This window comes from Ranitomeya variabilis, chromosome 4 (genome assembly GCF_051348905.1).
Source record: "Ranitomeya variabilis isolate aRanVar5 chromosome 4, aRanVar5.hap1, whole genome shotgun sequence".
In the NCBI taxonomy this organism is placed as follows: domain Eukaryota; kingdom Metazoa; phylum Chordata; class Amphibia; order Anura; family Dendrobatidae; genus Ranitomeya; species Ranitomeya variabilis.
In genome coordinates, this window is record NC_135235.1 from 176,274,609 (window position 1) to 176,287,796 (window position 13,188).

The 13,188-nt window shown below is 43.0% G+C and overlaps 1 protein-coding gene across 1 annotated transcript in view; it reads left to right on the forward strand.

Annotated features, from left to right (window-relative positions):
- POLR3A (RNA polymerase III subunit A) overlaps nt 1–13,188 on the forward strand; it is a 259,739-nt gene that overhangs the window by 230,813 nt on the left and 15,738 nt on the right. Inside the window, exons 26-28 of the mRNA XM_077259406.1 lie at nt 5,559–5,651; nt 5,730–5,894; nt 6,905–7,069. Of these exons, the coding sequence (XP_077115521.1) occupies nt 5,559–5,651; nt 5,730–5,894; nt 6,905–7,069 (423 nt within the window). The remainder of the gene's footprint in view (nt 1–5,558; nt 5,652–5,729; nt 5,895–6,904; nt 7,070–13,188) is intronic.

The following is a 13,188-nucleotide window of genomic DNA, read 5'->3' on the forward strand; positions in this document are numbered from 1 at the left end:
ACACAAAATAGTTAATAAATAACATTTCACACATGTCTACTTTACATCAGCACAATTTTGGAAACAACATTTTTTTGTCATGTTATAAGGGTTAAAAGTTGACCAGCGATTTCTCATTCTTCCAACAAAATGTACAAAACCAATTTTTTTAGGGACCACCTCACGTACTAAGTGACTTTGGGGGTTCAGTATAACAGAAAATACCCAAAAGTGACACCATTCTAAAAACTGCACCCCTCGAGGTACATTCAAGAAGTTTATTAACCCTTCAGGTGCTTCACGAGAACTAAATCAATGTGGAAGAAAAAAGTGAACATTTTTACTTTTTTCACAAAAAAATTACTTTGGAACCAAATTTTTTTATTTTCACAAGGGTATCAGGAGAAAATGAACCACAAAATTTGTTGCGCAATTTCTTCTGAGTACGCCAATACCCCTTATGTGGGGGAAAGCCACTATTTGGGTGCATGGCAGAGCTTAGAAGGTAGAGAGCACCGTTTGAGTTTTTGAACGCAAAATTGGCTGGAATCAATGGTGGCGCCATGTTGTTTGGAGACCCGCGTGATATACCTAAACAGTGGGAACCCCCATTTTAACTCCAACCCTAACCCCAACACACCCCTAATCATAACCCTAACACACCCCTAATCCTAACCCTAATACCCTAATCCTAACCCCAATACCCTAATCCTAACCCCAACGCTAACCATAATCCCAACGGCTAACCGTAATCCCAACGGCTAACCGTAATCCCAACGGCTAACCGTAATCCCAACGGCTAACCGTAATCCCAACGGCTAACCGTAATCCCAACGGCTAACCGTAATCCCAACGGCTAACCGTAATCCCAACGGCTAACCGTAATCCCAACGGCTAACCGTAATCCCAACGGCTAACCGTAATCCCAACGGCTAACCGTAATCCCAACGGCTAACCGTAATCCCAACGGCTAACCGTAATCCCAACGGCTAACCGTAATCCCAACGGCTAACCGTAATCCCAACGGCTAACCGTAATCCCAACGGCTAACCGTAATCCCAACGGCTAACCGTAATCCCAACGGCTAACCGTAATCCCAACGGCTAACCGTAATCCCAACGGCTAACCGTAATCCCAACGGCTAACCGTAATCCCAACGGCTAACCGTAATCCCAACGGCTAACCGTAATCCCAACGGCTAACCGTAATCCCAACGGCTAACCGTAATCCCAACGGCTAACCGTAATCCCAACGGCTAACCGTAATCCCAACGGCTAACCGTAATCCCAACGGCTAACCGTAATCCCAACGGCTAACCGTAATCCCAACGGCTAACCGTAATCCCAACGGCTAACCGTAATCCCAACGGCTAACCGTAATCCCAACGGCTAACCGTAATCCCAACGGCTAACCGTAATCCCAACGGCTAACCGTAATCCCAACGGCTAACCGTAATCCCAACGGCTAACCGTAATCCCAACGGCTAACCGTAATCCCAACGGCTAACCGTAATCCCAACGGCTAACCGTAATCCCAACGGCTAACCGTAATCCCAACGGCTAACCGTAATCCCAACGGCTAACCGTAATCCCAACGGCTAACCGTAATCCCAACGGCTAACCGTAATCCCAACGGCTAACCGTAATCCCAACGGCTAACCGTAATCCCAACGGCTAACCGTAATCCCAACGGCTAACCGTAATCCCAACGGCTAACCGTAATCCCAACGGCTAACCGTAATCCCAACGGCTAACCGTAATCCCAACGGCTAACCGTAATCCCAACGGCTAACCGTAATCCCAACGGCTAACCGTAATCCCAACGGCTAACCGTAATCCCAACGGCTAACCGTAATCCCAACGGCTAACCGTAATCCCAACGGCTAACCGTAATCCCAACGGCTAACCGTAATCCCAACGGCTAACCGTAATCCCAACGGCTAACCGTAATCCCAACGGCTAACCGTAATCCCAACGGCTAACCGTAATCCCAACGGCTAACCGTAATCCCAACGGCTAACCGTAATCCCAACGGCTAACCGTAATCCCAACGGCTAACCGTAAACCCAACGGCTAACCGTAAACCCAACGGCTAACCGTAAACCCAACGGCTAACCGTAATCCCAACGGCTAACCGTAATCCCAACGGCTAACCGTAAACCATCGAAAAATGGAAATACATTTTTTGAATTTTATTATTTTTACCTAACTAAGGGGGTGATAAAGTGGGGTTTGATCTACTATTTTTTTTATTAAAATCACTGTGATACACTCTCTCACAGTGATCAAAATGAACCAATAGGAAAATTTCCTATCGTTGCTAGGTGCCGGCGGCGGGAAGTCCCGGGGGTGATCGGGGGGGACCCCATTTCTCTCTCCTCTGATGTGCAATCACATTAGAGGAGAGCAAAATAAAATGGGAAATCTGACTTTTTTTTTTGTGGTCGCCCTTATTCCATTAATAGCTGCGATCGCAACACTGGGGTCGGTAAAAACCAACCCGAATCACGTTCTGCGGGGTCGCAGCTACCCCCGGTAGCTGAGATCCTGTAGAAATTCCGACTCTGGGGGGCGCTATGCACTTATTTCTCAGCACCGTTAAAAAGTGGCGCTGAGGCATAAGTACCCTTAACTGCCGCCGGCATATAGGAGGTCGTTAATGGGTTAAAAAAAACAATTGGTGGTTTCAACAAGGACTAGACTAATACTTTTCGGTCAGACAGTAACTGCATTATTTCCGTCCATTCCTGGTCATGCAGTCTCTCTTCTTCCCTTTCTTCCCCACTAGTTTGCTTCTGGACTATCCTCCATACTAATCTATTTGTGCAATAGTTTTCTGTACCTAAACCCATTCTATGGATTCTTGGTACTTAGGTCCCTTATCTTCAGTCCTTCATTTCCCAAGTTCTTTCTTTTTATGGTCACCTGAGCCTTTTGTGACAGCAGTCAAAAATTAGATTTCTTGTTCACATCTTTTTAGCCCTCTGTCTGCACAGAACCCAATAGCTGGAATGACAGTGTTTTGATGCAGTCAAAAAAACAAAACATTTTTCAAGTGGACACTGCTTCAGGAAACACCCCCTTCTTTGTGCAGTTTCTGAAGGAGGAGTTCATAACCTGAAACGTTTTGGAAGAGTGTTTTTTTTGTGTTTTTTCTTACCTGCAATGTTTTTTGCAGCCTCTTTTTAAGGTTGGAGCAGCTTCCATCCAGAGTTGTTTCAGTGATTGAGTTAAAACTAGAGGGAATCCAACACAACACTTCTACTTATTTCAAGCCAATGTCAGGCAATACTATTCTTAAACTAATAGTGGTCACCCACATGCAATTAAAGCAATCCCAGTAGGAGAATTTACATGCATAAAACACAATTGCAGTAATACAGATGAGTAGAAAAGAAATCAGTGAATGTAGAAACAGATTGTCAGGTCGAGGATATCCCATTTGGACCCTAGATAGACCTCCAAAATCATAGACACCAAGGAAAGAACTGATTTAATAGGTATTAAAAAAATCATAACATCTATAAAAAAAAAGTTGCGACACACTACCAAAATTAGTATTAGCTTTGTAATATAGCCCACAATTCTATGAAATAAAAAACATAGTCATGGAATATCTATCTACCTTTACTACAAGATGATGCTGTTATGTCGAAAGTTTTGGATCCTGGTGTCAGAGTAGTAGCCAAAAGAGCTAGAACCCTAGGCAAATGGAGCAACGCCATACGTGGTTAAATTGTAAGGGTTTCTTTAGATGCGGTCTCCATAGATGCGGTTATGCCGTTTTGTAGTAGTAGCAAAGAACTTTACAAATACTGATGAAAATCAAGTATTTAGCCTGAAACAATACTTAAATTGCAAAAGTGACCATATGGTGTACATAATCAAATGCGCTACATGCAATAAATTCTATCTGGGTTGTACCATACAAAAAAAAAAAGCGCATATCTGAACATCTCGCAGACATCTATAGTATATCGAACACCAATCGCAGTGTTTCTTGTGCATCAAGACGCTTCATCTAATAACATACTGTAATAGGAAATGGGGGGACATTCTAATAGGAAACGGGAGACATTATGACAGGCTTGTAGGAGTTATTACAGGACTGGGATTACTATTTCAGGACTGGGTACATTACTACAGGATGGGGCCAGAATTACTATAAGGGGCTAATTGTAAAACAATAATACTGCAGTTAGTTTTTTTGTGCTCAATTCAATGTGCAGAGTCTTCTCAGCCAAGGTATGGCTCTCCTTAAATCTAGCAGAATTCATATAAAAGGACAATCTCTTGAGGCTTAGTATAACTCTGGACACCATCTAATTTTATTGTTGATTACATGAGTCCTAAGATCCTCTGTTCCATTTAATTCTGTATGAGGTCGTTAAATAGATCATTCTTGGTGTTCATACCTATTCACTATGGCCAATTTCACATATGACTCCTATAGAAATAGTTACATATATTTACATATGCAGTTCTTTTAGATGGATTTTAGGGCAGATTGTGCTCCATGGTCCATGCAGAAGAAAAAAATCTTTAAATGTTTCCTATTAAAACAATTTTAATGTTTTAGCATCCTCACCTCACCTTGCACAGGTTGTGACACAAAGTTGTTCCTCTCAACTCCTTGCACAGGTCGTGGGACATCTGTATGAGGCACTGTGTACAGACTTTGTCGTTCCAAGTGCTGTGCGTATTCTGCCTACTGAAAAGCTCACTGCAGACCTGCTTTTTGAGGGATTTTTCTCAGGACCCCTCACCAATCTGATAAACAGTAGATAGTACCTATCATTTTTGAGGAAAAAAATTGTCGGTACCCTTTAAGTTTTGTACTGCAGTCAGTTCTTACAGCCTGTTAACAGCAAACCACTGGAAGGATTACGATCAGTCAGAAGTATCTTAATAGTTCCCAAGTAGCAAGCAAAGCTTTCCTATAGTAGTTAAAGGGGTTTTCATTTTGGAAAATTCCTGTCCCCTGGCAGCGGAATTGTTAAAAAAAAAAAAAAAACAACAAACAAACTGCTTTACCCATCATTCCCAGGTGCAGCATGAGTGAGTCCCTGTCGCTGCTCCCGGCATATGTTATTGTCTTCAGTCCTGACATCACTGGCAATGCAGCCAATCAATGAGCTGAGCGGCTTGTGCCATCCAAGCTATTGAGCTCATTTATTGGCTGCAGCGCTGTTACACAGCAGCAGCAAGGACTCTACACAGGACCTAGGGAAGGTGAGAATGCGAAGTTTTCACTATTTTTTTTTTTTTATGAAAGCAAACTGCAATAGGGGGACAGGTGTATTCTAAAACTAAAAAATCCATTTAAAGTTATGTTAAATGCTTTGAGTGAAGTCTGGATTAGCAGCTTAAAGGCATTTAAAATGTGTAACATTGTCATTGATTAGAGCGCTCAGGGGTATCCTGTTCAAAGCACCATGTCATAATGGTGTCTTGCAAGAGCTTTGTCTTGGACTGTTTGCTATAGGACTTGACAATATTGAGAAGTGGCAGGTCTGTAGATCATATCACACATTAACCACACTTTTGCTAGTAACTATGCCTCTTGACATCTATACACAGATATCGGAGTACATAGAAGAGGTCTTTCTTCCCGATGATTGTTTCCTGCTGGTGAAGCTTTCACTAGAACGTATCCGCTTGCTGAGGCTTGAGGTGAGATGAACCCATACTCTGTATGGCTGCCTATTCTTCTCATTGTACATTGTACATATGTAATTGGCTGTTTTCCAGGTGAATGCAGAAACCGTGAGATACTCAATTTGCATGTCAAAACTTCGCGTGAAACCAGGAGACATTGCGGTTCATGGCGAGGCTGTTGTTTGTGTCACACCAAGAGAGAACAACAAAAGCTCAATGTACTATGTCTTACAGTCCCTTAAAGAGGAGCTCCCAAAGGTCAGTGTGACAGCTTGTCTCCTTTACTGGTTCAGTCTTCTTTGACTGACTAAAGAAACTGAATAAATCTGCGAAACAAAATATTGCTGCCAAATATATTTACTACAGTGAGGAGTTTGGGTAACAGACAGAAGTTAAAGGCATTGTCCAGTCAGCATAAATTCTTGTCATGATGACTGAAACCTGCTTCTAAAGACATTTGACGGGGGCACTATCACAGGGATCCCCTTGATCAAGCTGTTATTTCTGGGAAAACTGCTTTCTCCTTCTGCATCAGAGCAATCACAATGTAAAATGGTGTGATTAGTTTTCAGGTAATACAAGGGTGATCTTGTCTCTTCTGGGTTATGAAGGAGGGATGCTCATCGGTGCTCCCTCTTTCACCCCTAAAGACCTAAAAAAAGGCTATATATGGAGTGTAGGGCACAGTGCCGATTTTTTTTACCCAAATCCATGACCTACCGTATGTTGTAAATTCTCTTCTGAATTTTTAGGTATGTTTTTTTTTTACAGTGTACATGTAGCAATGTTGCCTCTATTGAACCTGCTGATCACATGACCAATCTACATGATTGCCAGCTTCCCGTTGGATAGTAGACTTTGACAATGAATGATGTCACCATAGGGGGCTGTTTGCCGTTTGCGTCCCTACGGATGCCCTCAATCGTGTAGTAATATAGTAAAACATGAAGTAATAAATGACCTTACTACTAGAGCATTTTTTAATACTCTAAAAGATAATACACGAACATCAAACACATAACATGAAAAAAACAAGATGACCAAAACTAAATCATGAACCTATTTTCATGATGGAGTTTCTCTTCACTTCACAGAAGGGATTTGAATGTCTCCATGGTAAATGTTAATAAAGCTCTAACATATCTACAATCATTTTGTTAAAATGAACAGGTCAAGTTCTAGTTTTTGCCTCGATATATCCCCATGATTGATGGACTACTGCAAACATTTGTTTTGTGGTTTTTTTTTTTTTTTCTTTCCTGGTTTAGGTGGTGGTACAGGGCATCCCTGAAGTAGCTCGTGCTGTTATACACATTGATGAACAGAGTGGCAAGGAAAAGTATAAACTTCTGGTGGAAGGAGATAATCTGCGTGCTGTAATGGCTACCCATGGAGTGAAGGGATCTCATACTACATCAAACAACACCTATGAGGCAAGTTCATGAGTCCATGTTCTGCATATTTAACATCGCAAATGACAGCAGCCTCTGTATTGCAGTATTTAGCAAACCAACCTATGGCTGGGTTTCACAGGACTACCAACATTGTGGCCTTCAGCAGGACTCTGGCACCTATCAGCCCTCTGCGAGGCAAAGCATGTCCTTTAAACCATGCACTTTAACCCCTTAGTGACAGCCAATTTGGTACTTGGTGACCAAGCCAATTTTTACAATTCTGACCACTGTCCCTTTATGAGGTTATAGCTCTGGAACGCTTCAACGTATTCCACTGATTCTGAGATTGTTTTATTGTGACATTGTACTTCATGTTAGTGGTAAAATTTATTTGATATAACTTTCGTTTATTTATGAAAAACACAGAAATTTGGCAAAAAATTTGAAAATTTTGCGATTTTCAAACTTTCAATTTTTGTACCCTTAAATCCGAGAGTGGTGTCACACAAAATAATAAATAACATTTCCCACATGTCTTTTTTACATCAGCACAATTTTGGAAGCATTTTTTTTTTCTTTTGGTAGAACGTTATAAGGGTTAGAAGTTGACCAGCAATTTCTCATTTTTCCAACAAAATTTTCAAAACCATTTTTTAGGGACCACTTCACATTTGAAGTGAGTTTGGGGGATCAGTATAACAGAAAATACCCAAAAGTGACACTATTCTAAAAACTGCAACCCTCGAGGTGCGCAAAACCACATTCAAGAAGTTTATTAACCCTTCAGGTGCTTCACGAGAACTAAAGCAATGTGGAAGGAAAAAGTGAACATTTTACTTTTTTCACAAATTTTTACTTTGGAACCAATTTTTTTTTTATTTTCACAAGGGTATCAGGAGAAAATGGACCACAAAATTTGTTGTGCAATTTCTCCTGAGTACGCCGCTACCCCGTATGTGGGGGGAAGCCACTGTTTGGGCACACGGCAGGGCTCAGAAGGGAGGGTGCACCATTTGACTTTTTGAACACACAATTGGCTGGAATCAATGGTGGCGCCATGTCGCGTTTGGAGACCCCTGATGTACCCCCCCAATTCTAACCCTAACCCCAACACACCACAACCCTAACCCCAATCCCAACCTTAACCCTAACCACAAACCTAATCCTAACACACCCCTAATCCCAACCCTAACCATAATCCCAACTATAGCCCTAACTTTAGCCCAACCCTAACCCCAATTTTAGCCCAACTCACTTTATCCCAACTCTAACACTAATGGAAAAATGGAAAGAAATATATATTTTTTTTTCATTATTTTTACCTAAGGGGTTGATTAAAGGGGGTTTTATTTACTATTTTCTTTTTATTTTAATCACTGTGATGAGGTCTATCACAGTGATCAAAATGAGCCAATAAGAAAAATTTCCTATTGATGCCGGGTGCCCGCCCTTTTCTTCTTGGAAGACGCCGGCAGACCGGGTTACTTCACGGGTGGGGTTACAGGGACATCGGAGGTACCCGGGGGGGATCGAGGGACTCCATTTCTCTGTCCTCTGATGAGCGATCACATCAGAGGAGAGAGAAATTAAATGCAAAATCTGCCTTTTTTTTGTGGTCGCCATTATACTGTTAATAACTGTGATCGACCCGAATCATGTTCTCTTGGGTCGCAGCTACCCTCAGGAGCCGTGACCCTCTAGAAATTCCGACTCTGGGGGCGCTATACACTTATTTCTCAGCGCCTTTAAAAAGCGGTGCTAAGGCATAAGTACCCTTGATTGCCTCCGATCAAAGGCGTATCGGCAGTTGTTAAGGGGTTAAATGATGCTGTCAGAAACTGTCAGGTGCATTCAAGGGGTTAACAGCAGCAATCTAGGCTTAGCCCCAATTGCTGCTGTTACACACATTTGCTAGAGTACAGTATATACTATAAGCCAAGTTTTTCAGCACTTTTTTGTGCTGAAAACGCCCCCCTCGGCTTATACACAAGTCAATTGTCTCAGAAAGCCAGCGGGGGAGGGGTAGCGGCAGGTGACTGAGGCAGGAGCCAGCAGCTGTGGCTAAAGCCTGTGCTACTGCTAAAGAGAAATGAATATTCATTTCTCTTATAGCGCGCACAGTGACACACGCAGCCGCCAGCTTCCAGAAGACATCCTACTCAACTTCTTGTGTTCCTTCGCAGCACCTCGTTGGTCCCGGCGCTGGCAGCTCTTCCTGTGCCGAGCGATCACGTGGCCCCGCTCATTAAGGTAATGAATATGCACGCCTCTCCACTCCCGTAGGCGTGGAGGGAATATTCATTACCTTAATGAGCGGGGCTACGTGATCACTCGGCTCAGGAAGAGCTGCCAGCACCGGGACCAACAAGATGCTGCGAGTGCGTCGGGACCAACGGGATGCTAAGAGTGGAAGGTGAGTAGGATGGTTTTTGTTTTGTGGTTTTTTTTTTAAATAGGAACCATTCATACAAGGATAGGGTATAAGGAGCCATGCATAACAGGACAGCGATGGGGGAACCATGCATACCAGGACAGGGATGAGGGGACAATGCAGACCCAACTTATACTCGACTCAATAAGCTTACCCAGTTTTCCGTGGCAAAATTAGGTGCCTTGGCTCATACTCGGGTCGGCTTATAGTCAAGTATATACGGTAAGTTACGATTTCAGCTCCTGTACCCGCTCCATATACAGACGTGAACAGAAGGTGAGAATGATTGCTAAATAACTTCACTATGTATTCATCAGCACTCCATGAAGATATTCTCACAATTTGATTACATCTGCCTTTACAGTTTTTGCTCTACCTTGACATGCCCTAACCAAAGTCACAACTTACTAACAGCCAAAGCTTAAATGATAATACTTTTTCCTGCTGTCCTTTGTCTTTGACACAGTTGACACTCCCTCATACCAGATTTTCTTTTCCCTTGGCATCACAGTCCTGTCCTCTCCTGAACACCTCATATCTCACTTAACCATTTATTTAGTCTCCCATTCCCATACTACCTCATCTTGCCGGTTCTCTGTTGGTATCCCTACAGGCTCTGTCCTATACCTTTTGACCTGATACAACTCATAAAGTCCCATGGCCTCCAGTACCATCTATATACTCATGATACTGAGAACTACCTCTGGCCCAGATGTCACCTCTCTGCTGCCCAGAATCCGAGTGTGTATGAGCCATTTCCTCTTCCTTCTTAACACTTCCCAAAGCTCAATGTGGACAGAACTGTACTATCCTCTTTCCTCCAGCTCACTCAGCTCCCCTACCCGATCTATCAAAACCACAATAAATGATATCACACTTTCCCTTGTATCGGAAGTCCGCTGCTCCTGAGTGCTTTGCACTTCAAATCATATATCCAAGCTCTTACCACCTCCTTGTGCCTTCAACTCAAATATATTTCCAGAATTCACCGTCTCCTCAATCTCTAATCAACAAAAATGTTTGTACATGCCCTTATCATGTTTTTCCTTGATTACTTCAGCATTCTCCTAATGAGTCTCACATCTAACACCTTCGCACCTCTCTGCTCTACCCTATCCACCTACTCACCCCAGCATACCTTTGCTACTCGTATGCCTCTCATTGCTGCTAATCTCTTTCCTGGATAGCCCAGCGAATCCAGTCTAAATTACAATGACTTACAAGACTGTCCAAACTGTGCCCCCCACACATTTATGAACTTAACTTCTGATACCTCCCCACACATAATCTCTGATTTTTACAAACACATTTTCACAAGCACAGTCTATCAGATTGTGTTCCACAATCTAAGCCTTCAGAAGTATCCTGAAAAGAGTTTCTTCAAGTAAAGCCTGCAATGACCTCACTGCCACCCCTACCACTTGTTCTGTTCCCATCTCTAATCCCGACCTATTGCCTCCTTCCATAAAACCTAATAGAGGCAGGGTCCTCTCCCCTTTGTCACTGTTAGTTTAATTGTACTTGCATTTTATATATGTATGTAACCACCTCCCTACATGTACAGCACTCTAGAATCAATTTTGCTTTAAAAGAAATAATATACCCACACCTGATAAGTCCCGCACATGTGTGGCAGATGTTAGGAAGAAAGGGTTAAAGGGAATATGTCATCAGAAAATTACATTTTGTTTAAATTAGCTTTTTGTGTTTGCATTTGTTAAAAACTGTTTGGAAGTGTGCAATTTTCACACTGGTCACGGGCTTTTTCCTGTTTCAGGAAATCTACATGTACAGTAGCAGACTGACTCAGCTGTGCATAAAGTTGTTGTCTGTAACTTTAATCCAGTCTCTGATAATAAGCATGCTGAAAACTCTTGTTAGTCTATAATAGCCCCAGTAGCCACTGTAAAAACGATAAGATTACAATTATATTGTAAACTGCATTAACCTTAGTGATGTCATCACTCGTTGCAGCAACCGGATTCACATGCTACAGTCAGTGTGTTCCGGCTGCCCATGCTGAGAGCGGTAACATTACTAATGTCACCGCTCAGCACTGCATCTGGATGTAGCAGAGTCGTGGATCGTCGTGAGACATCATCATTATGGACTAACTGCGGTTAAGTGAGGCTTACTTTTATTTTTTCTTATTAAAAATGGGATTTGCCGGGGAGTGTTTTGTTCAATTAAAGGAAACCTATCACCAGGTTTGGGCCGATAAGAGATACGGCCATCACTTTTCAGAGCTGATATACATCATTCTATAATGCTGTATATCTGTCCCCAACCCGACCTACAAGAGAAGAAAAATAACTTTTATTATACTCACCTGTGGGGTGGTCCGGTTCGATGGACATCGCTGGTCTTGGTCCGGCGCCTCCCTTCTTCTTGCAATGCCACCCTCCTGATTGCTTCGTGTGGATGATGAGTCTCCTTGGCACGGCGCTCCTGCGCAGCCGTACTTCTCTGCCCTGTTGAGGCCGAGCAAAGTACTGCACTTTGCAGGTGCCGGGAAAGGTCAAAGAACCCCGGCACACTGCAGTACTTTGCTCTGCCCTCGGCATGGCAGAGAAGTACGCCTGTGCAGGAGCGCTGTGCCATGGAGACTGTGTGGATGATGGGATGCGACATTCACATGAAGCAAGCAGGAGGACAGGGGTCGTAAGAAGATGGGAGGCGCCGGACCAATACCAGTGACACCCCTCGGACCGGACCGCCCCATAGGTGAGTATAATAAGTTATTTTTCTTCTCTTACAGGTCAGCTTGGGGGCAGACATACAGCATTATAGAATGCTGTATATCAGCGCTGAAAGGTGATGGCCGTAACTTATATCAGCCAAGACTGATGACAGGTTCCCTTTAAAGGACTTTTCTCTGTGCCATTTTTACTTGTGACAATGGGGTTACAAAGGGATGTCTTATAGATGCATCTCCGTTACTAACTCCCGGGCTTGATGTCAGCAGACATAAAACGGCTGCCATCAACCCCAAAACCATTTCCCCGCTTGCCAATGCGTCAGGTCAAGCGGGAAGAGATGATGCGCCATTTCTGGGGCGACTGAGGTCTGGTGTTAAGTCTAGGAGGGGGCCAACATCCATAGCCCCTTCCCAGCCTATTAATATTAGCCCGCAGCTGATGGCTTGGCCTTTGCTGGTTATTAAATATAAGGGGACCCACGTAATTTGTTTTTTTTGGGGGGGTGGAGGTGGGGTCCGTTTATTTTAATAACCAGTAAAGGTTACGCAGACAGCTCTGAGCTGATATTAAAATGCTTGGGACCCTTTATGGATATTGGCCCCTCCCCAGCTTACAGCTGTCTGTTTTCCTTTGACTGATTTTAAAAAAGATTGGGACAGTACATGTTTTTTTTTTTTTTATATTATTATCATCATCATGAATTCATTTTGCGCAGGCAGAGTCTCGTGTTGCCATTACTTGACATGGCTGTGATGGAGCCGGAAGTGCCCATAGCCCTAAATTTTGTTGTTGAGCCTTTCAACATGCTTTATTAGGATCACAAACCCAAACTGGAAACCAGACATACAGTAAGTAGTCAGTGTTCGGGGTCAAGTACTGGACACTAGAAGTTCGGTACAAACTCCGAACTTTCCAGTTCAGGCTCGCTCATCCCTAATAAGGATATTAAAAAGAAAATACTACATGCTAGATTAGATTAAAAGGCTATTCCAATGCAAAATGTAAATGTGGTCCTTTTTTTTAATCTG